The 25,006-nt window shown below is 53.1% G+C and overlaps 5 protein-coding genes across 13 annotated transcripts in view; 2 read left to right on the top strand and 3 right to left on the bottom strand.

The window, feature by feature from the left end:
• VPS53 (VPS53 subunit of GARP complex) overlaps window positions 1–6,771 on the bottom strand; it is a 67,427-nt gene extending 60,656 nt beyond the window's left edge. For 2 of the 7 annotated variants that reach the window (XM_055718988.1, XM_055718994.1), the window contains exons 1-5: window positions 6,343–6,527; window positions 3,923–4,003; window positions 2,914–2,963; window positions 2,034–2,100; window positions 1,480–1,572 (exon numbers count right to left, since the gene is read on the bottom strand). Coding sequence is in view for 1 of the 7 variants with exons in the window: in XM_055718968.1 (XP_055574943.1) it covers window positions 2,034–2,100; window positions 2,914–2,963; window positions 3,923–4,003; window positions 6,667–6,750 (282 nt within the window). In the remaining 6 variants the exon portion in view is untranslated. Of the gene's footprint in view, window positions 1–1,479; window positions 1,573–2,033; window positions 2,101–2,913; window positions 2,964–3,922; window positions 4,004–6,342; window positions 6,531–6,666 lie in introns of those variants that run through there. The other 5 variants (XM_055718972.1, XM_055718968.1, XM_055718982.1 and 2 more) reach the window with 5 other exon arrangements.
• Window positions 6,772–6,889: 118 nt separating this feature from the next.
• TLCD3A (TLC domain containing 3A) lies at window positions 6,890–12,934 on the top strand. Its single transcript, XM_055700697.1, has 5 exons — window positions 6,890–7,159; window positions 7,682–7,765; window positions 9,861–10,074; window positions 10,260–10,355; window positions 10,818–12,934. The coding sequence occupies exons 1-5, from the start codon at window positions 7,038–7,040 to the stop codon at window positions 11,085–11,087; spliced, it is 786 nt and encodes a 261-aa protein (XP_055556672.1). The 5' UTR covers window positions 6,890–7,037; the 3' UTR covers window positions 11,088–12,934.
• Window positions 12,935–13,330: 396 nt separating this feature from the next.
• GEMIN4 (gem nuclear organelle associated protein 4) lies at window positions 13,331–17,084 on the bottom strand. 2 transcript variants are annotated; one of them, XM_055718885.1, is made up of 2 exons: window positions 16,955–17,084; window positions 13,331–16,645 (listed from the first exon to the last, which is right to left on the bottom strand). In XM_055718885.1, exons 1-2 carry the CDS (start codon window positions 16,980–16,982, stop codon window positions 13,443–13,445), a joined length of 3,231 nt encoding a protein of 1,076 aa, XP_055574860.1. In that variant the 5' UTR covers window positions 16,983–17,084; the 3' UTR covers window positions 13,331–13,442. The 2 variants fall into 2 exon arrangements, with proteins under 2 accessions (XP_055574860.1, XP_055574870.1); XM_055718895.1 differs by lacking the exon at window positions 16,955–17,084 and adding an exon at window positions 16,735–16,782.
• A 15-nt stretch (window positions 17,085–17,099) lies between these two features.
• On the bottom strand, window positions 17,100–22,547 carry GLOD4 (glyoxalase domain containing 4). Of its 2 annotated transcripts, XM_055718928.1 has the most exons (9): window positions 22,411–22,547; window positions 21,936–21,985; window positions 21,074–21,194; window positions 20,118–20,262; window positions 19,777–19,913; window positions 19,371–19,457; window positions 19,013–19,126; window positions 18,839–18,925; window positions 17,100–18,230 (listed from the first exon to the last, which is right to left on the bottom strand). In XM_055718928.1, exons 1-9 carry the CDS (start codon window positions 22,498–22,500, stop codon window positions 18,165–18,167), a joined length of 897 nt encoding a protein of 298 aa, XP_055574903.1. In that variant the 5' UTR covers window positions 22,501–22,547; the 3' UTR covers window positions 17,100–18,164. The 2 variants fall into 2 exon arrangements, with proteins under 2 accessions (XP_055574903.1, XP_027661967.1); XM_027806166.2 differs by lacking the exon at window positions 22,411–22,547 and having other exon boundaries at window positions 21,852–21,972.
• On the top strand, window positions 22,535–24,739 carry MRM3 (mitochondrial rRNA methyltransferase 3). The gene is made up of 4 exons (XM_055718902.1): window positions 22,535–22,811; window positions 23,086–23,330; window positions 23,725–23,892; window positions 24,100–24,739. The coding sequence occupies exons 1-4, from the start codon at window positions 22,552–22,554 to the stop codon at window positions 24,642–24,644; spliced, it is 1,218 nt and encodes a 405-aa protein (XP_055574877.1). The 5' UTR covers window positions 22,535–22,551; the 3' UTR covers window positions 24,645–24,739.
• The last annotated feature ends 267 nt before the right edge of the window (window positions 24,740–25,006 follow it).

Raw genomic sequence — 25,006 nt, 5'->3', positions numbered from 1 at the left:
CAAGGACACTGCTAGATTGCATCATTCCTCTTGGGTCTCAGTGTGTCAAGGGATGGAAATAAGTCAAAAGGCAGGAATGGCTTTTTCAAAAGCTAGTCTGCTGCAAGTACTGTGTACTACAGGGTATAGACATCTCTTACTGTAAGAAAGCATCATAAACGGGAAGAGGTATCTGAAGATTAAACTTTTTGCTGTAGCTGATTCTAAGCTTTGTTTCAAACCTATTGCAAAAGCTGGTTGCCAACTCTTTATTAATCTAGGGTGGCTTGCAGTTGTGGTTACTATGCTGTTAGGATCTCTTGAAGTAAGAAGCAACTGTTACGCTGCTGGGAGGCTGTCTGCCCTTAGCCTATGCAGTCTGTGCAGCTGCAAGCTCTGCTGTCTGTCTTCAAGTCTGCTTCTACCTTCCAAAGCAGCAAAGTGAGGAAAAATGGGAAAATTCACAGCTAAATACAGGACTATTTGTGATTCACTGCAGCTCCAGGCCACCTGAAAGATGCCCTGCACTGCCATGCCACACACACACGCATGTTTGAAGGTTTTATACTTGGACAGCAGTTTACTTGGTTCCTTTACAACCAAACTAAATAAAGAGCTGCTCAGACAGACCTGCCTCCCCCGTACCTCAGAGCAGGCTAATGTCCAAGTCCGTCTGTACATGCTTTGGAGAACTTCAAAGGGATTAAAGAGTGAGAAAGCACAGACATAAGGCAAAGCCCTAAACAAAGCTCACCGAATCTCCACAGCACAGAGACACTTTTGTTATCCTGCAAGCACAGCTGACCGCGGCACTGCTTTTGTTCATCTCTCACCACATTCGTCCTTTGGACCTGCAAGTCCTGAGGCACTGTGGGCAATTCTCACCCACAGCTCTTCCCCCACCCACTTTTTTGTGGTCTTCTCTGAATCTGTCACCTTGAATGGGCCCAAAAGGCTGCAACAGCACCAGCTTTCCAACCCTATCCAAACTCTCCAGGTACTGCACTAGTTTCCACTCCCTCCCTGATTTCTGTAATTACCTCCCCACTTGATTTGTCTCACCCATGCACAGTAATTATGGGCAGCACCACTCCTAGCTATGCCACCTCCCAACGACATCCCCGGTTTAACAGCAGTACTCAAGCAACCATGCAAGCATTAAACTAGTTCTGCTAGGAGAGGTATGCATCTCAAAGTTTTTTCAAAAGCAATATGAAAGCACAGGGAAGTTATCAAGGTCACAGACTGTGGCAGAGGCAAGATTAGAAATATACACCAATTGCTGCCGCAGCAAGAAGTGGAAGATGCAGCAAGAAATGGAAGATGCAGCCAGCCATGCTGGTGAGGGAATGACTACCTCATCCCAGCAAACTAGTCTTACATCTGGTATTAAAAATGAGTCAGCGCTGACACCGAGGAAAGCAGCATGACTGACAAGGCATTAACATTCCAGGTCTAAAGCAGAACAGACATAGGAAATACAGTCGCACTGGAGGATACCTCAAAATCAGATAGCACGTGGACCAAGCTCAGCACTCACAAACACTGCAGCCACGGACATGCTGTTCAATACTGTACTCCGAGCAAACACATCTGTCAAGCAAAAGACAAGTGGGAAACCTGATAGCTGAATAGGACATGCAAGATGAACTGGCAGTCAGTCATCAGGCTTAGTCACTAGCAACTCAGGATACTTCAGCAAACAACCTCGTTAAAAGGCTAAATAGCCTTTCATTGATCCTACTCGGTAGCAAATGTACTCGTACCTATTTAATCCTGTTTATTTTATCATTAGCTTCAGAGTGGCACAACCACAAGCCTCCTGGTTTTGCTTTTGATTTTTAAATCAGTTTCTCACTCTCTACCCTTTGGAGGGCGATCAAAAAACAGGTGAGAACAGCTGTTCAGTGAGCAGCTCTCAAAGTCATTAATGTAAGAGACAGCAGAAGCACCCTCCTAACAGCAAGGGTGGGCTTCTGCCTGCCAGAGCCATTCCTCAGTTGAGCACTGGAAGATGAGAACCCTTGGCATTACCAGAGATGAGATGCACGTACCTGCCTGCCATCCTGTCCCACGTTGGTCTGTCCTCTCACTACAGTTCGAATGTTGTCATCCAGCCTCCTGGAGAAAAGAATCTATAATGTCAAATTCATTTGCTATGTGCCTGAACGAAACAACTGTGGGAACCTTGACAGCTGAAGAACCCATTTAAAATAATAAAGCTGATGCTACCAATGCTATACCCATTTTTTACCCCCTCCTCTCTCTGTAGGACACCACTATCTTACATAATATAAAACTCCTACTGCAAAAATAAGAATCCATTTCCTAATTTAATCAGGGCTTCCTGCATTCCTCTTCCCTTAAGCAATATTGTCAGTTCTCACTTGTTCGTTTTCATTTCAACTTCCCACCGTTGCAATATTAAACCGTTGCCTCAATCATTTCTGGTCGGCAATGCTAGACTGCACAGAAAATGTAAGTATTTCCTGCACACTTCTATTTATTTAGCACTTATATGATCAATAATGACAATAAAAAACCCCATAATGAGAGCTTTCACAATCGCTATTTTGATATCGCAAACAATAAATTCTTGGCAACCAAGTTTTCTGGGTAATTTGTTCTCTCAGCCTTCAAAATGTACTAAGATGTAGTACTTGTTGATCCTTAGTTCACTGTTTTTAAAAGCTCTATTTTGCAACCCATCACCTCAAATAACCTGAAGGGCATGTATTATACAATAGGAGAAAAAAAAAGTAAAAAATTATAGTAATAGTCTCTGTCCCACTGTTAGGCTTGAGGAAGATCCTATTCATGCCTTTGAAGCAAATTAATTCCTATCAGCTACAGTGCAAAGGCTGTATTTATGAAGCCTTGGTGACAACCAGACTACTCACCACCTGAAATGCAATGAAATGGAGAAATATTTACCTTATTTTCAATCTGATTTTGTTCACAACTTCATCGATGTTTGCCAAAGACTAAAACATGAAAAAAACAGAGAGCAGTGAAACAGTGAACCTTTTACTGTGATACATGTCAGCTGTGACACCTAACACTCACACGTAACACTTTACAAAGAGGAGAGCGATGACCGTTTTACAGATGGAGGGACTGAGACACACGGCAGCTTAGCTGCTCCTCAGGTCACGTAATGAAGAGCAGCAGAAGACAGGGCAGGATGGAGTGCAGCCCTGCAGGTCCCAGAGACTCCCTGCTTCCCACCCAGACCCCGGGCAAGCAGGTGGAGGAGGCCTGGCTGCTGCTGGAGCAGGGGCAGTGCAGGGGAAATAGCTCTTCACTACTGGCAAAGGGAAAAAAGCCAAGCCAGCACCAGCAAACTAACTAGAAACACTAAAAACCTAAAAAAAAGCTGGTGCTGCAGAGGATCTTAAACACGGTAAATGTCAGAGCTCCCCCACAACCCCATTTTCAGCTGCAGAAACACCTCCTTCTTGCAACAGATGAGTTCAAAACTGCCCCTGGGGCTGATTTGGGGAAGACAAAGTACGGATATGACCTGGTGGCAATCTCCTCCATCAAATCTGGAAAGAAACAATAGGTTTCGAACATGGATGACTCTCCAGTGACATTTCACAGGCAACACCTGCCTTACTTGGCTGAAACCCCTGAGGATTCACCAGTGATTAATACACAGCAAGTCATGAAATTTACTGCAAGAGAAACCTCTACATAAAAACCTAATTTATTTCTACAAATCAAAGCAGGACTTTTACTGCAGCAAGCACTTTGGGTGGAAAAAGACTACATAATGACATTGAACCTAGTAAGATGCAAATTTAAGTGATTATCGTTACAGTCTTACTACCTGTGCTACTGTTTAAAAGAAAAGGCTGGGTACAGGTTTAAACACACCTTCTGTCATTTACTAACAGGCTACCTCTTGCACTGAGAGGGCCGTACTGTGAGCACTACTTACTTGCTCAGTGGGAAAGAGAGTATTAATGTACTCCACAGCATTAAAATCTGCTCTGTCCAGTGGATCTTGGCTGGGAAATACCTGAAGAGAGGGAGGAAAACAAATACAATCAAGAATACATCATCGTTAATTTATGTAACTTTACACAGTACCTACTACTTTTAATTACTTCAGCACCCACTTCTGATTTTGTTTCACAGCACTGTTCTAACAAGCGTGCACAGAGAGCGGTTAAGCCTCTGCCCAGGAGCAAACAGTTACGTGCTCTGTAGGTCTCTGACCTACTGAAATTCCTGCGGATATCAGCCTGGCTAACACAGATAATGTACATGTATGCTTCCACAGACAGCCCCAGCACAACTGAGCACATGCAAGGAATTCCTGAGACACACAAGCCATTAATTATGCATCCCAAACTATTCTGATCCTTTTGCTGTTGTCTGTAAATGAACCCCTGTGCTGAGGCATTGCCCTTCTGTCTGCCCGGGCTTTGCAAGGCCCCGTGGCGAGAGACAGAGGATTTCCTTTTCACAGCCATGTAATAGGAAACACGATGAACTAAGAAATGGTTGTACAAGTTCTCTGGAGACTCGGGTTTGCCACTTCTACATGAAAAAGACGGAGAGAAACAGAATCTGCTGAAGGATTATTCCTACCCATGGAAAAGGGAAAAGAGCAGCTGTGGTGCAAACAGATCTCATCTCTTTTCAGAAGTAGCTCAAATGATACAAACACAGCTGCCAGGCTTCACTTTTTGTCCCCACAGACAAAAATACGGTGATTTCCCTTCCCTGCTACTATATTCATTCCATATTTTTACAGCCATCAGCTCTGCACTTTGTGGTCAAAACCCTGCCTAGCAAATGCGTAGCTCAACCCGCAGCATCACCTCTGCACATCACCCTGGTCACTGAAAGTCTTCACAGGAGCCTGCGGTATCTGGCCACATGCAGCATTTTGCTGTTTGACACATTTTGCAGTGTAAAAGCAGTGGCTTTGTGAGACCATTTAAATGAAAGCAACTTCTCCCTGAAACAGGCCTCTTCGGCAGCTTTCCCAGAGTTACTCCTGTGGCCAAGGAGAAGAAAGCAGCAGTTAAATATGCATGAGGTCATGCCTGAGTGAGGAAGACGCTCTGACATTAGCCCATCATAAGAGTGCAGTTGCAGCACCACAACCAGCCTGTCCTGCTCTGAGCTCCTGCAGACCAAGTTAATCCCAAACCTCCACAAGCATTAAGAGCAGCTGAAGGAAGGGGCAGGATGGAAGTTAAAAGCTGCTCAGGAACTCCACTCAAGCTACAGACAAGAAATCAACACCGCTGGCAGCTGTACCAGCTAAAGAAGTTGCTACTGCTAGGTCTTTGTTACAACCCATTAACCAGAAATCAGTACCCCAGGTCTCGTGGAGCATCAGGATGCGTGTGCTCCCTATCCCGCTTCAGGCAGAAGTCAGCAGAGCCACTTCTGCTCATTTAACCAGAACCTGGCAGGTTTTGCCCAAAGCTGATCAAGGAACAGTCAAAGGAACAACAGGATTATTGAGTTGGGAAGTGGCAGTGAGGAAATGACAGAAGGCAGGAGGCAGCGTCATCCTCAACATCTCTCCTTGCTCAGGATGTGAATATCTGCCTACAGCCTTACTGCCTGTTAAAATAATCCAGCCAGGGACGTGGTGGATTCTCCACTGCTCAAAACCTCAAGTCAACACTGCCTCTAAAACATGTGTTTTACCTTGAAGAGACATTTTGTACTTGAAGAAAATGTTATTAGGTAACTTTATTTGGTTGAATGTTAGAAATCACACCAGGCTTCTCTGACTTTCAGATATATGGGCTCTGTAAAACACAGAGGATTCTTCTGGACACGTTTGAGGTCTCCTCCAGAAGCTGGCATTTAATCTGGCAATTCTCAAGGTATCAGCAAAAATTACTCAACAGTTTACTGCCAGGTGTGCCAACTCCATGCAAAGGTAAGACCATGTGAGGTGTCTCTTTCTTTGGAGCACTAATATTCCAAAGCTGGCACAGCACCCACAGAGAAACTGCGCTACCTTCCTCATCTCCTGGTGCTGGGATTGCTTGAGATGCTGTGCCAGCTACCAGAGTCTGCCCTAGTTCTTTGAGGAGAGTCACCAAAAGCAATGTTCAAGCCTCAACACTCAAAAAAGTGTGAAAACTTATTTGAGACACACTTTGGGAGACAGCTGCTGTTGCTGTCCCCAGACTTCTACCACACAAAAGAGCTCTTCAGGGGGAAGGGCTGGCTGAAACCAGCACAAGCTCAGTCACAGGCCCTGACAGACATAGGATTCTACGCTAATTCTTCACGGACTTTTGCGGCACCCCAAACGCCACAAAGGGTGTCAGGGAGCACTGGGCTGGAACACACCGACCACAGAAGCCGAGACGTTTAGATTACCCTGACTCCAAGCGAGCTGCAAGCTGCCCGGCTCCATGAGCCGCCTCCCCTGCCAGGTCACAACTGCTCAGTGACGAGACGGAGAACAGCCGTGTCCGCCGCAGGCCCGAGGGGACAACCCCCCGGAGCACCGGCGGGACCCGGGGGCCCAGGCCGCGGCCCGCCCTGAGGCTGAGGGGGCTCTGCCCGCACGCGAGGCCCCCGGGCCGCATCCCGCCCCAAGCACGGCCACGCGGGGGCCGCCCGCGGCCCGGCAGAGCCCCCGCGGGGCCCGCGCTCACAGCCAGCCCCTCAGCGCAGGGGCGGGCCCCGGCCGCGGCGCACCTGCTCGATGGCGGCCTGCACGGCGGGCGCCAGCTCCAGCGCCGCCTCCAGCCCAGCCGCCAGCTCCGGCTCGTCCTCCTCCATGGCGCGCTCGCCGCTTCCGGGCCGCGGGGCACGCTGGGATGCAGGAGGACGCGCCCCCTCCCCCCTCGGGGCGGGGGCGGGAGGGGTGGGCGGGGCCCGGCGGGACGGGGGCGGGGCCCAGCGGGGCAGGGGCGGGGCTTGCCGGCCGGTGCTGCGGGGCGCGTCCCGGCGGCGGGGGCGGGAGCGGGAGCGGCGGGGCCGGTGCGTGCCGAGCCGCCCCCCCTGCTGCCCGGCCTGCTGTTGACAAGCGGCGGCGGGAGGCAGCGCGGTGCTGGCCGGCCGGCCCCATGTGGCGGACGCTGGCCATCGCCTCCGCCTTCTTCCCGGGGCTCTTTGCCTTCTGCATCCGGGCGCTGCGGTGGGCCGCCCCGGGATGGAGCCTCAAGGACCGCATCCTCCTCAGCGGCAGGTACGGGCGGGACCGGCGGGAGGCCGCCCGGGCCGCCATCGGGAGCCATCGCGGCGCACTGGCAGCAGGACCGGGAGCGGGACCGATCCCGACGGTCCAAGATCCCCAAGCCCCGGCAGCCGGCACCGGGGGGTGCCGCGACGCCCGGCAGCCGCGCGCCCAGGCCTGGGCCGGCGGCGGGCTCAGACCCTGCCCTGCCGGGCCCCCCGCTGCAGCCGGTACCCCGGGATGCTCCGGTGCAGCCCTCCCGCTGCCCGCGGGGAGCCGCGCGGGATCCCCCTGATGTGGCTGGAAGGGACGAGACCTGGGAAGAAGCCCTGGCAGTGTCCCGGGTGGCAGCGCCTGGCACAGCAGCCCCGGCTGCATCCCAGCGGGACAGAGCTGCCCCTCGCCCTGACTGAGCTTTTGGGGTGTGCACTGAGCCGGTGGCGACACCCCGCTAGCCCTCCCGGTGCCAGCCGGGCTCCTCGGCCCTTCTGAGGCGACTCTTGGGGTGACCTCTTTCCTCCCTCTTGGTTGCAGGTTGGTGTCGACGGTCCAAGCCACGATGGCCACAGTGTCAGGGATCATGGTTGTCCTCAACTGCAAGGATGTGGTGCATGACAGGTAACCCTGTGCCCAGCCCGGTGCCTTGCCGACCGGCCAGGAGCACATGGAGGCTGTGCCCGGCCGGCTCCCAGCTGGGGGATTTGATGCCAAAGGCTTGCATGTACAAAGGGGAGAGGAAAACCAGTTTTGTGTTCCTCTTTCCCCTGCTTTGGGTGAAGGGTTGGGCAACGCGCTGGCCATGCACCCCCTGAAAGGCTCAGCCAGCGCTCTCAGCCCTGGGGCTGCTCTGCCAGCACAGAGGGTCTCCTCCTGAGGAGGGGCTGTAACATGGGCCCATACAGGAGCAAAAAGTAAGGGCATCATTGCTTCTAAAATGGTAGGGAGTCTCCTTGCTGGAGGCTGGAATTGTTAACGGATCAAGCAGATCTAGCAAGTGCTGATTTTAGAGGTACATGGCCTTCCCCGTGCCGAACGGATTCTGAAGGAGGCCAGAAACAAGAAAATCAGGATGGAATTCCCTTCAGAACAAACTCCCATTGCCTTGTCCTCAATGCTCCGAGATGAACTGCCCCAGAAGCAGCTCTCAGCAGGAGTGATAGCACAATCTGGGTCAGAAGACTTAAAAACAGAGCTATTATCCAGAGTGGCAGAGGCAATCGTAGGAGGGAAGAATATAATTATGCTGAGCTGGAATTTTTACTGTAAGACACCAGATTTTAGGGTGATTTTTAGGGAGGGCTGCCCTCTCGGTCATTGCAGGCTTGCCTTTAATACACAGATGTGAAATGTCCTGCCTTGCTCTAGATAGTGAGATCTATCAGAATTGCTCAGTCCTGCTTAACCCGGGCAGTCTAACAAGTTCCCTTTTTGCTCTAGAATAAAATATCTGCTGTATAGATAGAGCAGATGATAAACCCCAGACCCGTACAGATGGAAGGTGCTGCCTGCCGCCCTCCTCCATCCCGGAGCTTGCCTGGGTGTTCTCAAGGCCAGCAATGTATAGACACTTTGTGGTCAGAGACTTAGATTTTCTTTGAATCTGGAGGAAATACAGCCCAGTGCTCAGCGGGGAAGGCCTTGGAGAACGACAGCAAGACAGAGAGCCAGGAAGCATCACAAAGGTTGCAGTAAAATTTGCCAATTTATTTACACAGGCAGACAATCATTATATTGCTGGCACTATAATTTCCCTCCAAAGCCCTGGGCAAGTTTTGCAAACACAATAGCTAGCCACTTCCCCTCCCTGCTTTACATCGCTTACATCTTTCTATCTGGAGCAGGAACACATGCAACAATTTTTTTCCTGAGACGGCAGGAGAGCAAAAGCAGATTTTGTTGAGCCCCAAGCTACGTTTCTTTAAGCAGCGGCATAGGGTGGTTTTGTTTTTTGTTTTAAGCAGTGTGATTTCACTCAGGACTTTTTAAGGAGGCCAGTGTCCCTGCAGAGCAGGGCTTGCTACTGCCCGGATTGTGCAACCAGGATTCTGACATGCCTTGGGAACAGGCAGCTGCCTGCAATTATTTCCCAACAGACAAACGCCTCGTGGGGGTTTATTGCCTGTATTAGATATTTTTGCACTTCACTCTCCAAAGTCCAGGCCAGGCATCTGTAATTAACTCTGAGGTCTCCAGGTGCTTTCCAAATGCTCCCCACGTTAGGCAGCGAGCCAAAGCAGCGTGGCAGGCAGGAGGGACCCAGCCCCAGAGATTTTCCCCTAACAAGCATCAGCTCTGGGTGTCCCAGGGCTTAGGGGAGATTACCTGCTGCAAAGGTGTTGGATCAGTGCTGGATCCTGAGCAGTGCTGTGCCCCCAGCCTGCCCAGCAAATACCTGCTGTAGGGCTAATCAAGATCCTCCCGTTAGCGCCGTGTTTGTGCTGGGCTGGGTTAGGTTTGGTGCCTGGCACGGCCAAGCGTGCACCAGAGGCAGCACTGCGGAGGCGTCCTCCGCACACACCAGGTACCTTTTCTCTGGGACGGTCTGTACCTGCTGAGCCAAATCAGGTTAAAATTCACCACCTCCCAGCTTGCCATCAGCTTCAGAAGCCACTGCTTCCGTTCCAGACCTAAAGACTCTCTCTTCCACCTCCCAGAGCGTCACGAGGTGCTCGGAGCCCTTGCGATGCCTCTGTGTGTGCTGCTCCTCCCCTAGGCACTGGCTGGCCGTGGAGTACATCTGGGTCCTCGTTCCCTACATGACCTATGACATTTACGTCATGTACCTCTGCCACTGGCACAAGAGCCAGGACAGGGGAGTTGTGGAGAAGAAGCACTCGCTGGCCAGCGTGTGGAGCTTCCTCCTGCAGGAACGCCTGATGGTGACCCATCACCTCTTCATCCTCATCGTGCTCACCCCCATCACCCAGGTAAGGGCTGGGCACGGCTGCTGTGAAACCCAGTGAGGAGCCCCGCAGTGCTGCAAGGGCTTGCAATTGTGTCTGGCAAAGCGTCTCTGCTGGTCAGGAGCCCACGAGCCCCTGGAGATGCTCGGTGTTAGCTCCTGGCCACCTCTCCCAGAGGGCCCCGTGCTCACTGCTGGCTTTGTTTGCAGCACTTCAGGGGAGAGCTGGGGGACTTCTTTGTGGGCTGCATCTTCATAGCAGAGCTGAGCACGCCTTTTGTATCACTGGGCAAAATCCTCATGCAGGTAGGTGAGGAGGGATGGGACTCAGGTCTGGGGACCCCACAGCTGTTCGTACCCTTTCCCAGCACCTGGCTGCCCTTCTCCATCAACCCTTGTTCCCGCAGCAGCTGGGCTGGGGGTCTCAGAGGGGGGCAGCCCCACAGCTGTAACCCCCCAGCTCCCCCAGACTCTTGTTAGGTTCCCATCCCTTTCCCCCAGTAAGCAGCATGCCCGGTAGCATCCCTGAACTGGGGGCTGTGCCGTTCGCTGGTGCTGCCCCCTCCTGTCTGTACTTCACGCCCCGCCCCCCCAGCCCTCTGCCTCTATGCCTGCCTTCCCCATCCCCTCCCTCCCCACTTTCCTGCTCCCCCTCATCTGTACCTCCTGGGTGCTCGTCTCCGTGCTCCCAGCACACTCAGCGCCCAAGAAGCAGCAGGGTGCTGCTCACCCAGCGCTCACCCCACGTTCGCCTTCTTCCTTCCCCAGCTCAAAATGCAGGACACGCTCCTGCACAAGGTGAACGGGATCCTCATCCTGGTGACCTTCTTCCTCTGCCGTATTCTCCTCTTCCCCTTCATGTACGCGGCCTATGCCAGGCAGGTGGGAATCCCCATTTACATGGTGCCTTTCCGCATCCCCCTGCACTGCAACATCGCCAATGCCTCCCTCATCGCCCCCCAGCTCTACTGGTTCAGGCTCATCTGCCACAAAGCCGCCCGACTCTACGGCCGCTCGCCCGCTGACAAAAGCAGATAACGGCTGGCAGTGGCAGCCCAGTGCGGGGGCTGGAGAAAGGTCAGTCCTCCCCCAGCTCTTCCACCTTCACTGCTAGTGCTGCGGGGACCAGCATGGGAGCAGAGCGGTGGATGCAGCGATACCGCCGGGCTGTCGTAGCTGGAAGCAGCCTCGCAGTCTCCACCGCCGTGCCAGGCAGCACCAGCCTGGGCTAGGAAGGCTTTCTTCCCACGCCACTCCAGTGCCTTGAGTCCTCCCACCCATGGGAGCCGGGGTAGGAACCGGCCCATAAACACGACATTCCTTCTGGGATTCAATGCTGCAGTACCCAACTAAAGGTTACACGAGAGGGGTTTGTTACAACCCCCCCACGCCACATCTTTCAGGGCTGACACCAGACACCGGCACAGCGCGGTGTGAAGAAGCCTGGAGCCAGCAGGAGAGGTGATGCTGCAGCGTGCCCAGCTCCATCCGGCACCGCCGGGAACAGGGAAGCCGTGTGCTGGACCTGCCACAGCCCCAGCTTGCTCCTCCGGCTCTGGTTCAGCCTCCAGCTGAGAGCAGAGGGTTCTGCAGAGCCCATTCCTGACCTTCACCAACCTCGCCTCTGCACTACAGCCGCATTCAGACTCTTACCTCCCACGTGCACCTCCTGCTGCTGCTGGGCGCAATTTAAGACTCCACTTAACTCAAAGGTGCTCTCTACTACAACTATCTGGTGTTTGTGGCTGACAGTCCAGGGTCAGGGGGCCTCCAGCGTTCCCAGCAGGGCTGGAGGGGAGGGAAGCTCACAGCCGGACAGAGGGATGGTCATGCTGCCTTGGAGCAATGCTGGCAGGGCAGAGCATCCATGGCTGAAGGGCAGCAAACTGCCAAGTCCTCATCTCACCAACACACAGGGCACTCTGCAGAGCCTTTCGCTGGCAGGGGATGTTACCTTCCACCCGCCTCTCCTAACTGCAGTTGCTTTTATCCGCCCTGCATTCCCCCGGCGGGTATTTAAAATAGTCTGGCACATCCTGCCCTGCTCTCCCTCCAGCCAGCACCAGCAGCACCCCACGGGTACCGGTACAGCCCGAGCTCTGGTCACTGTGGTCCATTCCTCCCGCCCCATCCCACTCCCCCACGGGGTGAGGTCTGCCAGGGAGGGAGCTGGGTGAGTGTAGGAGGAACCAGCAATCCCAGAGCAGGGCACCAAGCTGTGTCCTTCACCAGTTCAGCCCATTTCCACCTCCAGTTGCAGCAAAAAGGGTGCAGGCTTCCTGGCTTGCCCTGCACCACGGCATTCACGAGCCTTGCGGGTGCGTGCAAGCCAGGCAGCAAGTTCAGTTCCTTCTCTGCAGCCAGCACAAGCCAGGGCAGCCACCCCCTCCCTGCAGCCTCCCATGCTTGCCCTGCGGGGGCGGATGGGTGGGGTGGGGGGGGGGGTGTCCCCTGCTCCAGAGCAGGTCGCCACACCAGCACAGCCCTGGCAGCCCCCTGACCCTGAGACCTGTGGCCCCTCTGTGCCTTTCATTCTGTCTAAAAACAACGGTTGCGCTCTGGGAGACCTGGTTCTTTGGGGTGTTGGATCTTGGCCCAGCCACGGCTGTATTCTAGAAAGAGCAAAACAAACGGCCTCTTCCAACACGTGGTCGGTTATTGCAGAAACACTACAGTTACATTAACGATCGAGACCAGCTGATGTTATAAACCGCTTGCAACCTGTTACAGATGTTTATATATCTTGCTGTTTTCATTGCAAATAATGTGCCTTATGTAAGGACCAAAAAAAAAAAAAAAAGCCAATGAGGCATCTCCGTTTGCACTAACACTGCCCTATTTACTGTCAGGAGACCAATAAAGATTTCCTTTCTGAGTCACACCACTGCATGGCTCCCCCACGTGCTGTTCATTTCTGGATGGGGAGTGTTAAGATGTGGGGTTACCACTGCACCCCCACCTCCGGGCAGGAGCAACACACACTTATTTCCATCCTGAACTCACCCAACGTGCTTCCCAGCCCCTGGCAGCATGCAGCAAACCCAGCAATCCACCCAGGACTAGGAGAGGGCTCGGGGCAGGGGAGCTGGAGGGAAACAATTTCCCTGCTGCCAGAGGCTGCCAGCTCTCTGTATGAATCCAGAGCCCCAGCAGGCAAGGCTGGAGCCACAGAGCGTGCACAGCTATTCCTGCTGGGAAATTCAGAGCAGTTGTTCCTACCCCTCCTTACACGGCCCCTTCACTGCTTAGGCAGGTTGGAAGATAACACAGCAGGGGCAAAATAAGTTCAAGAGAGAAAAATAGACAGGGTTTATTATGGATCTTACAACTTTCCATGTAAAGGGTCCCCTTGAGGCAGGGTCACTGCTCTCCTCTGTTGCCCTCTCCAGCTTCTCAAGCCAGTTCCCCGGCTGAGTGGGCTCCCAGTTTGCTGAGCTTCTGCAGGAGAGTGCCACGCAGTGCCTTGTCACCAACATTGTCCGTGATGGACTCCAGGAAGTGCCTCTCATTGGCTTTCCGCAGTGCATTGCTGGGGGATGTATCGGCGCTGCTGAACGTCTCATACTGCGAGAGGATCTCCAACGCCACCACCACCAGCGGCTCGCTGCACCCCTTGTCGGGCAGCATGGCAGCAACGTGCAGCAGGTGGCAGAACATCTGGATGCAAATGAAGGACACCTCCTGCGTGGAGGTCCTGTCCTCAGCAGGGGGCAAGGGGGGCCCTGTGGCATTCTTGACAGAGCCCAGCAGGTCCGTCAGGCTGCTGCAGTACAGCCGGACTACATGGAGCCAAGCCTCTGCTGGCAGCCAGGTGGAACAACTGGAGCTGCAGAGGAGCTGGAAGCCCCGCAGAAAGAGCACGGAGAACTGGAGGTAGCAGGCAAATGGCCGGAGGTTGAGCAAGGGCATGTATTGCACGTACTCCAGTGTGTACGGCACATGCAGGACCTGTCTCTGCAGAAGGTTTTCAACGACGTGCGTGAGCCTCTTCCATTCGCTGTGGCTGCACCAAGGGAGGACCTGTATGAGAGCCACCAAGAACCCTTTGCTGAAGAGATTCACTTCTTCAGGGTTGTCCACATTGACCGTGAGGAGTGTCAGCATTGTGTCCCTGAGCGCTGTGGACACACAGCAGCACTCCATCCATGCCAGGAGTCCACTGCCTGGTCCATAGGCTGGCAAAGGCTGGGATGTCCAGTCATCCTCAGGAAGCGTGCAAATCTCAAACAGCGTCGATGGGACCTCATTCTTGAAGTGGTCTCCATAAAGCTTCTTCAGCCGGAGACCAACAGTCCAATCTAGCGATGCCATCTTCCTGTGAAGCCAAGCCAGTGACTGGACCCACAGCTCAGGGGAGGGGGCAGTTTCTGGTCTTACCACCTCACAGAGCTGGCTGAGGATGTTCAGTATCAGGTCTTTAGTCTCCAGTGAAGGGAAGAGCTGGTCCCTAGGCTGATGCCAGTACTTTGTGTAACCATCTAGAAGCTTGCAGAGGCTGAGGAGAAGCGGGAATGGGTGACAGGACTTGATCCAGTGCTCTTCTGAACAGGACTGGATCCCCAAAACCTTACTGAGGATCTGCAGGCTCAGCTCAATTTGAGCAGAATCTGACTTCAAATAGGGAAGGACAAAGGCTTTGATCACCTCTGCAGGTGACACAAGTGGGACGGCTGAACTTGGCTGCATGAGAAAGGTCAGGAAGGCAATGAACTGCTCCTCTTCCCTTGCAGTGGAAAGCCTCCCCCATACTGCCTCCTCCAGACACCTCACCACCAGGCTGTGTGGCCTGCCTGGATCATTGTGGGTCTCCAGAAAGCTCAGCGCTGGGAAGGAGCAGAGGATTTGTGCAAGGAACTGGTGTGCTCCTAGGTTGACTACAGCAAGATTACAAAGCTGCTTCACTGTGGCCTCAGGGTACAGCAGCGTGAGCCTGGCCACAGAAGCCACGGCCCTGGTCAGGCCTTCATCAGACACACTCTTTGTGATCTGGTTGAAAGTCACATTCAGGTCCTCCTGGAACCCCTCCATGACAACCTGCAAGTTCAGAGACAGGCCTGGTCCACCCCAGGATTCCAGGACGCCTGAGACCACTTTGTTTTTGTCACTTAACGAAAGCTCAGTGTAACACTCCATGATGGCTTTGGTCACTTGCATCTGCAGCTCTCGGGCCTCCTTATCTTGGCGGAACACAGCAAAGTTCACCAGTGTCTCCAGCAATTTCAAAACTAGCTCTGGTTTCTGGAAGAGCGCTCTGTTTTTCACAAGGCAGTCAACCCAGTCCTTCGAAAAGGCCCAGGTCTTTTCAGATACAAAAATGGAGCACACCTCCACATGCCGGTCTAGCTTCTGCTCAATGATTGTCATGGCAACTGAAGACACAAGGTTGGTATCCAAATCCTTGCTCTTCAGGCTGGCACTGATCTTCTCAAGAAAGTCCTTGGTGACCTGTGTCAGCTCTAACACTACACCTGCTTCATCCTCACTCAGGTCTCTAGCTTCTGAGAAGCAAACTAGGTTCTTCCCAAGATTGGTAAGAGCATCCAGGAGCCGATAGCTCTCATAGCAGGGCTCCTCAGAGCTGTTCAAGGTACCTTGCAGCTCCTCTCCCCAGGCATGCAACAAGCTGGAGAGGAAGTCCAAGCCAACAAAGAGCTCCTCACAAGAGAGCTTAGCCAAGGACAAGAGGCTCATGGTTCTCTCTGCTTCCTTCACCTTCTCATCCAGCCCACTGTGGTGGTACTTGCTTTCAGTGTCACTGGCCCAGAGGCTGATGACAGAGCTGATCTTGTCCAGGTACTCTGCAACAGGCAGGGGGTTTCCCTCTGCCTCTACCTCAGGGAACACAGACAGCAGCTCTGCCAGGTTGGCCAAAGCATAGCACTTCAGGCGGGGCAGGGCAATGCTCCTGTAGGTCTGCTTTAACCCCTCTATCAGGACCATGAGCAGGCTGGTGGCAGCAGGGGAGCTATTCAGAGAGCCAGGGTCACCCTTGAACCTCTTTGGGGGCTGGAGACCATCGTCCAGAGAGGACTCACACCCATGCTGATATATGAGAGCGCTGAACGCAGAGACTGTTGCGTCTTCCTGTCCCTCTTTGTGCTTCACCACCTCCCACCATACATCCAAGAAGAACCTGATGTCTGATGGGGACGTCTCACTGGAGACGTACTCCACCAAGTGCTCCAGCTGGTGCCGGCACACATCCTGGGGCAGTGCCAGCAGCAGCTGCACGAAGAGCTGGGGCACGCCGAGGGCCTTGACCAGCTCGAAGAGGACAGTGTGGTTAACTTCGGGGATCATCCTGCCCACGGAGAAGAAGCCATCCTCCTTCCATCCCTGGTCCAGTGAGGGGGCGGGGGGGTCTGGCAGCAGGACTTTAGCCCAGACGATGGCCACAGCCTCCTTCTTCCAGAGGCTGTGCTGCAGCGCGGAAGGGCAGCGCGCTCCGATCTCCCCCAGGGCGTCGATGATGGGGGTCCCCACGCGCAGCCAGTCCGCTTTGCGCAGCTCCCGCAGCGGCCGCGGCTGGGTGAGTCGGGCGGCCAGCAGGAACCCGCCGTGCAGGATGGCCGTCTCCTCGCACACGCCCCACGGCCCTGCGCGAAGACAGCGTTACCGCGGCCCGGCCCCGGCCGCCCCCCCCGGCCCGCTCCCGCCGCCCCGCTCCCCCAGCTCCCGCACCCACCGGGCTCCATGGCGGCGGCCGGCGCGCTCCGGCGTCAGCACCGCCCCGCAGCGCGCCCCCGCAGCGCCCCCTGGCGGCCCGGCGGTAGCGCCGCCCGCCCCCCCGGCCCTCCCCCTGCCCCCCCGGCCCTCCCCGCCGTTAATTAGTGCGCGCGGAAACCCGGAACTCAATTAACTGGGCCGAGGAACGGCCGGCGCAGCTCTGCAAGGCAGGCACTCACACCGCCCTCCCGAAGCGCCTCCATTCATTTAAAGGCGACGCCGGCAAGCGGCTGGGCAGCAGCTTACACGCGACACTCCCAACATGATCGATACACGATTCCAAAAATCATCACTGAACTTGAAGCAAAGAGCTGGAACAAAAAGTCGGAGTGAGGAATTTTTCCAGTTTATTCTCAGAATATTCACTACAAGCACCAACAGGCCTCAGCGGCTGCCAACACTACCGATTTTGCCTACTTTTCTCTGTGAAAGTTTTACATCAAGAAAGATTACAAACCAGACAGCGTGCCTGACACGGACAACATCGGTAATTACTCCCTGTATTCCCAGCCATTATTCCACTAGCAAAAGCAGAGCAACTTCATTCCGACAGAATAAACCCTGAACCATTACTTCCAAAGGCAATTTCTCATCAAAAGCTAATTGCAAACCATGATACACTTATTTTAAGTTCCTGCCCAGCACCTCAGCAGGCAGTGCAGCGCTGCTCCGCACCCTGCGGCACAGCCCCGGTCCCACCCGCAACGGGGAAGGCAGGAAACCACCATGTCAATGAGGTGACCCTAGTGAGAAATGCACCACGGCTTCCAAGGGGGGACATTTCACCTCAAAAACTGGGGAAACACCTTGGAATGAAAACGGGGTTTGTTCCAGACAAGAATATTCAAGTGCTTTAGCGAGATAATTTCTCTGTTCCCAATAATCAGGCATTCGCTACGACAGCTGAACTGCTCAAGTTCCACATACACAGCCCCCCGCCTTCAGCTGACACATTTCCGCTGCAGCGGGGTACCTGCTGCACTCACAGCTACCCAAAAACCTCTTCTCTAAGCTGCAAATCCAGGATGGCTAAAGCCAGTTAGAGAACTAGATACTGTAACAAATCCAGCAACCTCTTTTTTCAAGTATAGCAACAGCACAGAAATGTGCTGTTTGCCTCTTAACTGGTGACCCCCGGTTTTGAAGCCACGTGCTCACCCTGCTCCTTACTGCCCAGCTTAACTGTTTTCTGTTTTAAGGGGAACATGCCATTTGCCTGGAAGGAGAGAGCAGCAGTAAGAGACACAAGCTTAAATCAAAGAAACCAACAAGCATGGGACATCATGGCACCCTCTTACTGGAAGAGGTAACGCAACACGTTACATAGGATTAGCATTTTTCTCAGATGAAAACCAAGGCAGGAAGGAGCAGTCCAGTCCTTTTCTCCAGCTAAGCTGAAGCCTTCTTCATTTTCTGTGCAGCAAACCATTTGTCGCTGTTGTCTTCTGCCATGGCCTGCACAAAGAAAAGCATTAACATGTTCAGAACAGCAGCGGAGTCACCAGACACCTGGCTGCTCACACTCACCAGCCTGTCCCACAAAGCCAGACTGATCACAAGGACACTTTATAATTTGGAGGAAACCCACCCTAAAGGATTTTTTGGGGATTTTGGGGATTTTTAAACACATACTAGTATGGAATAGACACTGAAACCCAATGCTCTCTGCTGCAGCAAATCAATAGATGATCTGGTAATACAAGGGCAAAACAAGACAGTTTAAACATGGCCTTCCCACACAGCTCTCGTTCCACACCAGAACCCCTCCACCTTGGGAGATGTCCAGCTGTGCTGATGTTACCGCAGCTCAAAAATCATTTTCTGCAGTAACTGACACCAAAGCATTGTTAACGTGTCTGGTAACACATGCCACCACCCAGATGCCCCGAGGGCGAGGCTGGAAAACTCTAGCCAGGACACTAAGTGAACTTTAAAAAATTATTTGTCTTCTTTAGCAATACCGTACAATTTGCTTCTCAGAAAAACTCCATGTGGAGCAAAAATTAGATTCTACGGGCACCTGTAACAAGGAAGAAAACAAATGAGCAGGCAGCATTACTTACATCGTCTAACAACTTGTCACCATTAGGGTCCACCTTGGACAGATCTCTAAATGCTTCATCTCCCACAAAACAGATTTCATGGCCATCCTAAACAGAGTTTAAGAGCAGGTAAGTTAGATAAACAGCAGAGAGAAATTTAAATCAAATTTAATCACTATTTCCAAGATTACTCACAGGATCAGCCAAAATAATCACTTGCACTGTGGCTTTGCCAGGTGTGTCCAAGCTAACCAGAGGCGTTAAAATTTTCTGATTCTCTTTTTTCATCAGTGCTTCAATGTTTGGCAACTTAAACAGAAAACAAAACAAAAATCAACCCTAGTCAGATGAAGCTCAGATGCATCCAGGTTATTCTCATTTACAGTTCCCCATTACCCACAACTCCATTGCATTCCCACTGCAAAAAATAGAAATAAATTATCTGCTCTGTATTGTTTTGTTCACATCTGAGCTGGTTTGCTAATACTGGAAATTAAACTTCCCACTAGTCAATTCTAGGAAATTAAAAGAGTAAGAGAAATGTGATCATTACCTCTTCCTTTGCACAGGAGAAGGCAATCCGCCCAAACGCTGTCCCGTGATCCACCACTCCTCCAACACTCTTCAACTCCAGCTTACACTGGAAAAGGAAAGCCTGACTCACAAGGACGCTGTTCTCAGTGCTACATTCGCTCCAACTTTTCACTGATGCTGATGATTTCAAAATCACCCATATGTGTATTTTCTGGCAAGCCAGAATTACCAAAGCAAACCACAGCTCTTTTTAATAAAATGCACTTAAGCATACAGAAGCTTTAATTAAAATGCACAGAATTAAGTGCACAGTTACGTTACTTAAGAGCTTTTTTCCCTTTAAGATTCTGTTTTCACGAAACGAGAGGTTTCTATGATGAGACACAACTCAAAGATCAGAACTAGAAAGCTTTCTAAGGACTAACCTGGTTATCTGCATAGCCTAGCAAAGCCCTTTGTTTCTCCTCATCCTTCTCATATATTTTCATCCCGAGCAAATCAGACCAGTAGTTAACAGACTTCTGCAGATCGGAGACACCGAGGGTTACCTTTAGCACAGGATCTTGAAGATTGCAATAATTTGGAATTAGTTACAAATATATTGTAGTTTTAAGCTCACGGTTTTACATTCTTGAGACGTAACGAAGAAATAACAAAAACATGCTCCATTTCATAAAATGCTATTGAGACAAATGCACAGCCCGTTCTAACACCCAACTCTGAAATCTCTCTCGAACACCTGCAGGAGTGAGTGGGTATGTTTCACCTTGCTTGAGCTGTTCTTTGTCTTCCAAGTAGAATTTATAACCCCCTGGGGCTTCAGCTTCAAAAATACCAGTCGTGACTTCTTTGAGGGGCCACCCCATCTTCTTAGCATTGTTGACAGCTTGGCTGGACACAAGTGTTATGCCCTAGTGAGAACAGAACAGACAGATGCAAAATCCATAGGGTGGATGCTGACTAAGTCCCACCTTTCAGTAGTCTGCCTCTACAAACGACCAGAAACAAATCAGATTACTTTTTATAACAGATGGACCATATGATCTCCTGAGAGCTGCTCTTACTCCTACAAAATAAGCTTAACCTTAGGCACATCCCACATGTGTTTGGAATGTGTTTATTTACTTCTTTCTTATCGGAAGAAATGTGAAAAGCAAAAGTAATTTTAAACCCTAATTCAGTGCATTGTACAGAAGTGGAAAACCAAGTTCCTAACTGTTCTACCAGGTTAGGCAGACATCCGTGGCTCGAAGCCGCTGCTCCCTGACACCCTGCAAACTAGAGGAAGAACATTAGCTCAGGGGAAACAACGAGCATATACTCATAGATGAAACATGAGATCTTCATTGGCTCTCAGCTAGTAAACAACGAAGAAATAAGTAATAACAAATAAAAAAGTGTTTTCCTGCAGCAAGATACTTCTTAGCTAACCATTCCACACTGGATTTGGCAGCAAATACCAGCTGTCCCACACACACAGTAGCTAAGAGATGGAGCTCAAGGAAGTGCTTCCTGGATCCTATGTGAGCAAAAAGCTGCTCTAGTTTCTGCTCTTCCAACTTGGAGACAATTAAAAAAGCAAGGGTAAAAAGCATTTAAAGGACCAAACAGCATAAAAAAAGCAGCTGGTAACAATCTGTATGCCAAAAAAACTCCTAATCACAAAGAGTAAAAAACGTTTATCATAAGATGACAGAATTTGATGCCAAGTCGGGTACCCACCAGAAAGTCATTGCCCAGGCGATATTCTCCAATACCGTAATTGTAAGTCAATTCTGCGACAAAGTGATCATCTTCTGGCCCATAGCCCACCATTGTTTTGCTCCATTTTCCGTCATAAGGGCTGCAACATCCAGATTTAATTCTCATGAGTATTAGAAATAAACACCAAGAACCGCAAGTATTAGTGTTTCAAGGAAGAACTGCATTTCTAGAGGAAACAAATGGCACAAGCAATCCAGTAACCTCCCACCAAGTAGAAGCCGATACCTGTGAAGAATTCTCATTGCAGCTCAGCATGCAGCAGACAGGCATCCCCCCAGAGTCACTAGTTCTGACCTTGGGCTGTCATTCACAACCATACAACAAAAGCGATTCTACCTCCTTCTTAACAGCTTACATTTTAAGAGCACATGCTGCTCATTAGTGGGAATTACATGAGCACTTCCTTATTGCAAAGTAGGAAAAGCAAGTAGTTAGGCAGATTGGAGGATTGCTTTAATTTGTAGACAGGCAAAAAAGCCTTTGGGGCTACCAGGAGGGATTTTTAACTCAATACCCTCTATAAACCCATGCACGTAAAATACCAATGTAACTGAATGTAATTCCAGGAGAGTTCAGAAATAATTTTACAAAGTTCAGTACCAGCCTATAGGTGCAATACAGCAATACTGGTGTTTCAGTGTAAACACCATACCAATGCAAAAAGGGGAACCGTTGCTTGCAAGGGAAGTACTTTCGGGAAAAAAAGACAAGTAAGCGACCCCAACACCTTTTTTACCTGTAAAATACCACTGCGTGGCTGGTGAGGGCTGGCAGGTGTTTTGTGAGAACAGAGGAGCGGGGAGGGAGCCAGGGCACTCACCCGTTGCAGCTGGCTTTGCAGCCCTCCTCGAACTCCTCGTGCCTCAGCACCTGAGGGACGGGGCGAAAGAAGTGAGCGCGGACACGGCCCTTCCCTGCCACCTCAGCAGCGCCGGCGGAGCCAGGGGCGAGGTCCGGAGGAGGCGACGGAGCCCGGAGCCCTTCACGACTGCCGGGGCCTCGCCCGTCGAGGTGGGGAAGCCCCCTGCCCCCCCGCAGCGCCGGCCCGGCCCGGGGAGCCCCGGGGCTTCCGTGGCTGAGGAGGGCGGCCGCTCCCGCCGCTTCCCCCCTCGGGGCTCCGGCCCTGCCGCTTTTCCCCCTCGGGATCCCGCCGTTCCCCCCCTTCGCGGTCCCAGACACGCCGCTCTCCCCCCCGTCAGGGCCCCGCCTCAGGGGCCCGGCCCGGCCCCGCCGCTCTCCCCCCGCCTCGGGGGCCCGGCCCGGCTCCGCCGCTCTCCCCCCGCCTCGGGGCTCACGCTCATGCCCAGCAGCTCCCGGTAGAACCGCGCAGTCCGGCCGCGATCGCCCACTTTGAAGACGAAGTGCAGCGCCCGCCGAGCCGCCATGCCGGAGGGTGACGCCACGGGCGCGCCCGCGCGCAGCGGTGACGCCGCAAGATGGCGGCGCTGGGGCGGCTGTGCCGCTGGCTGCCGCGGCCCGGCGGCCCGGGGGAGGCGGGGGGGGCGCGGCGCGGGGTGCGGGCGCTGCGGCGGAGCCCCGTGCGGGTGCTGCCGCCGCAGAAGGAGCGGGCCGAGGCGGCCGAGGTGCAGCGGAGCCCCGGGGCGCGGCCCCCCCCGCCGCCGCCAGCGGTGGAGCGGAGCGCGGCCGGGCCGGGGCTGTGGTACGAGAAGGCGGCGGTCGGTGACAGGAGGCTGGGGTGAGGCTGGGCACCGCCGCGGGGGGGGCTGGGCACGGGCCCGGGGGGCTGCCCCGCGCTGAGACCCCCGCAGAGCCGCCCGCTGCCACAGCTGCAGAGTTGGGGGCAAATTCCAGCATTTGGGGGGCTGGGCTGAGGCTGGTACCGGAACCGGCCCCGCCAGCCGCGCTGCGGGCACCCGGGCGTGCCGAGGGAAGGCCTGGGGGCTGGCCGCCGTCAGGCCGAAGGCCTTGTTGGCGTCACGGCTGTTTTCTCTCCGTTAATTTCTCCACAGAAAAGTGGTGACCATCGCCAAGTCGAAGAAGTTTCGGGACCGCCACGGGAAGGTCCTGCTGGAGGGTCACAGGCTGATCAGGGATGCCCTGGAGGCAGGAGCTGTGCTCCAGTCTCTCTTCTTCAGCACTGTGGGGCAGCTGAACGAGCTGCCCCAGGCAAAGCTGAAAGGAGCCAACTTAATTAAAGTGAAATTTGAAGATATTAAGAGCTGGTCTGACCTCGTAACTCCTCAGGGGCTGATAGGTAAGCTGCCTTGAGAGCAGTCACAGCGCTACTCAAAGGGAAACCTATTTCACACTTCGTAAGCAGATAACGACTCTATAACCTTCCCCTAGATGTTCTGGCAGTGTGTCAAGGGGTCTAATTTGAGAGAATTCCCTTTTATTCGTCCTGCTGCAGTAACTGTGAAAGTGGCTTCTAGAGTGCATTGAAGGTGCTAATGCTCATTTTTAATAGCACGTTGCTCCGGCTCTGCTGGGAGATAGTTCTCCTTGTAAAGCGACAAACTCTTCTCAAACTTCTTTTAAGAGGTGCTTTCGGCAGCACATCTTTAGTGAGATTTGGGCCAACTAAATCAGAGAGAGCTCTCTCCTTGGGGTGTGTTAGGCAGAAGCCTGTCAGCACTTTGTCTCCTCAGGGGTCTTTTCCAAGCCTGACCATGCCAAGATGTCTTACCCTGTCGCTCAGCTAACCAGCTCCTTGCCACTGCTCCTCATCTGTGACAATATCCGAGATCCGGGAAACCTGGGAACCATTCTGAGATCTGCAGCAGGAGCGGGCTGTGAGAAAGTGCTGCTCACCAAAGGTAACAGCCTTTCCCTGGGGAAAAAACAGTTTAGTTTCAGTAATTTGGGGGTAAGGCAGGGAGTAAGAGGTTCTTGAAGATGTTGTTCCCATGAGTGTGTAAGCAGTGCCCGTCACAGCCATGACTGGGTGCAGGAACAGCGACTGTGAATCCCATCTTTGTGTGGGGGCTGCTGCATTGTCACTGTTTTCCCCCCTTCCATTTCAGGCTGTGTGGATCCGTGGGAGCCAAAGGTTCTCCGTGCGGGCATGGGGGCTCACTTCCGTCTGCCTGTCATTGCCAACCTGGACTGGGAATTTGTTCCCAAAAACCTTCCTGCCGGTATCCGGGTCTGCGTGGCTGACAACAAAGACCCAAGCGCTCAGGCCAAGGCCATGCCTACGCCGAGAGGAGCTGGCAGGGATGGCTCTGCTCCCCACAACCCAAAGGTTCCTGTGAAATCCAAACCCAAGGATGAGGAGGGAACAGCAGATGTCTGCATCCCAGAGGTGGCTGCACAGTATTACTACGAGAACTGGACGCAGACTCCAGTGGCCGTGGTGATTGGCGGAGAGACCCACGGTCTGAGTCCAGACGCAATTCACCTCGCTGCCAGCACAGGGGGGAAGAGACTGGTCATTCCCGTGGTGCCAGGCATGGACAGCTTGAATTCCGCTATTGCTGCTGGCATTGTGCTGTTTGAGGGGAAGAGGCAGTTGCAGTGGAGGCACAAGCAGGAAGATGAGAGGCAGAAGTTCCCTGTAGTGGGCTAAACTGCTGAGGTTTGGGTGCTGAAGAAGCATCTCGTCCCCTTGGCGTGCTGTAGAGTTAATAAAACAGCAGCTCGGGCTGTTTGGTTTGCATTAAATGAGTATCAAACAACTCTTGATGGTGCTGGAGCTGTGCCTCGGTGAGTGACTCCCAGGCCAGCCTGCGGGGGGGCTCTGGCCGCACGGTGATGCTAGTGAGAAAGGAAAAGCCAGCGGGTGAGAGCGCTCGCCTCTCCCGCAGCCGTTCCCGCTGCCTGGCTTTTCTCACTCTCTCACCCAGCAGATCTGGGGAGGCCTTGGATACCTCGCTGTGGGGTCAGGGTGCAGCTGCTGCAGCAGTGTTTCCGCTGGCCCAGCCAGGGTGC

The sequence above is a fragment of the Falco cherrug genome, chromosome 1, assembly GCF_023634085.1.
Source record: "Falco cherrug isolate bFalChe1 chromosome 1, bFalChe1.pri, whole genome shotgun sequence".
Taxonomy (NCBI): Eukaryota; Metazoa; Chordata; class Aves; order Falconiformes; family Falconidae; genus Falco; species Falco cherrug.
The sequence above is the reverse complement of the archived record's forward strand: the minus strand, read 5'-3'. Positions and strand labels throughout refer to the sequence as shown.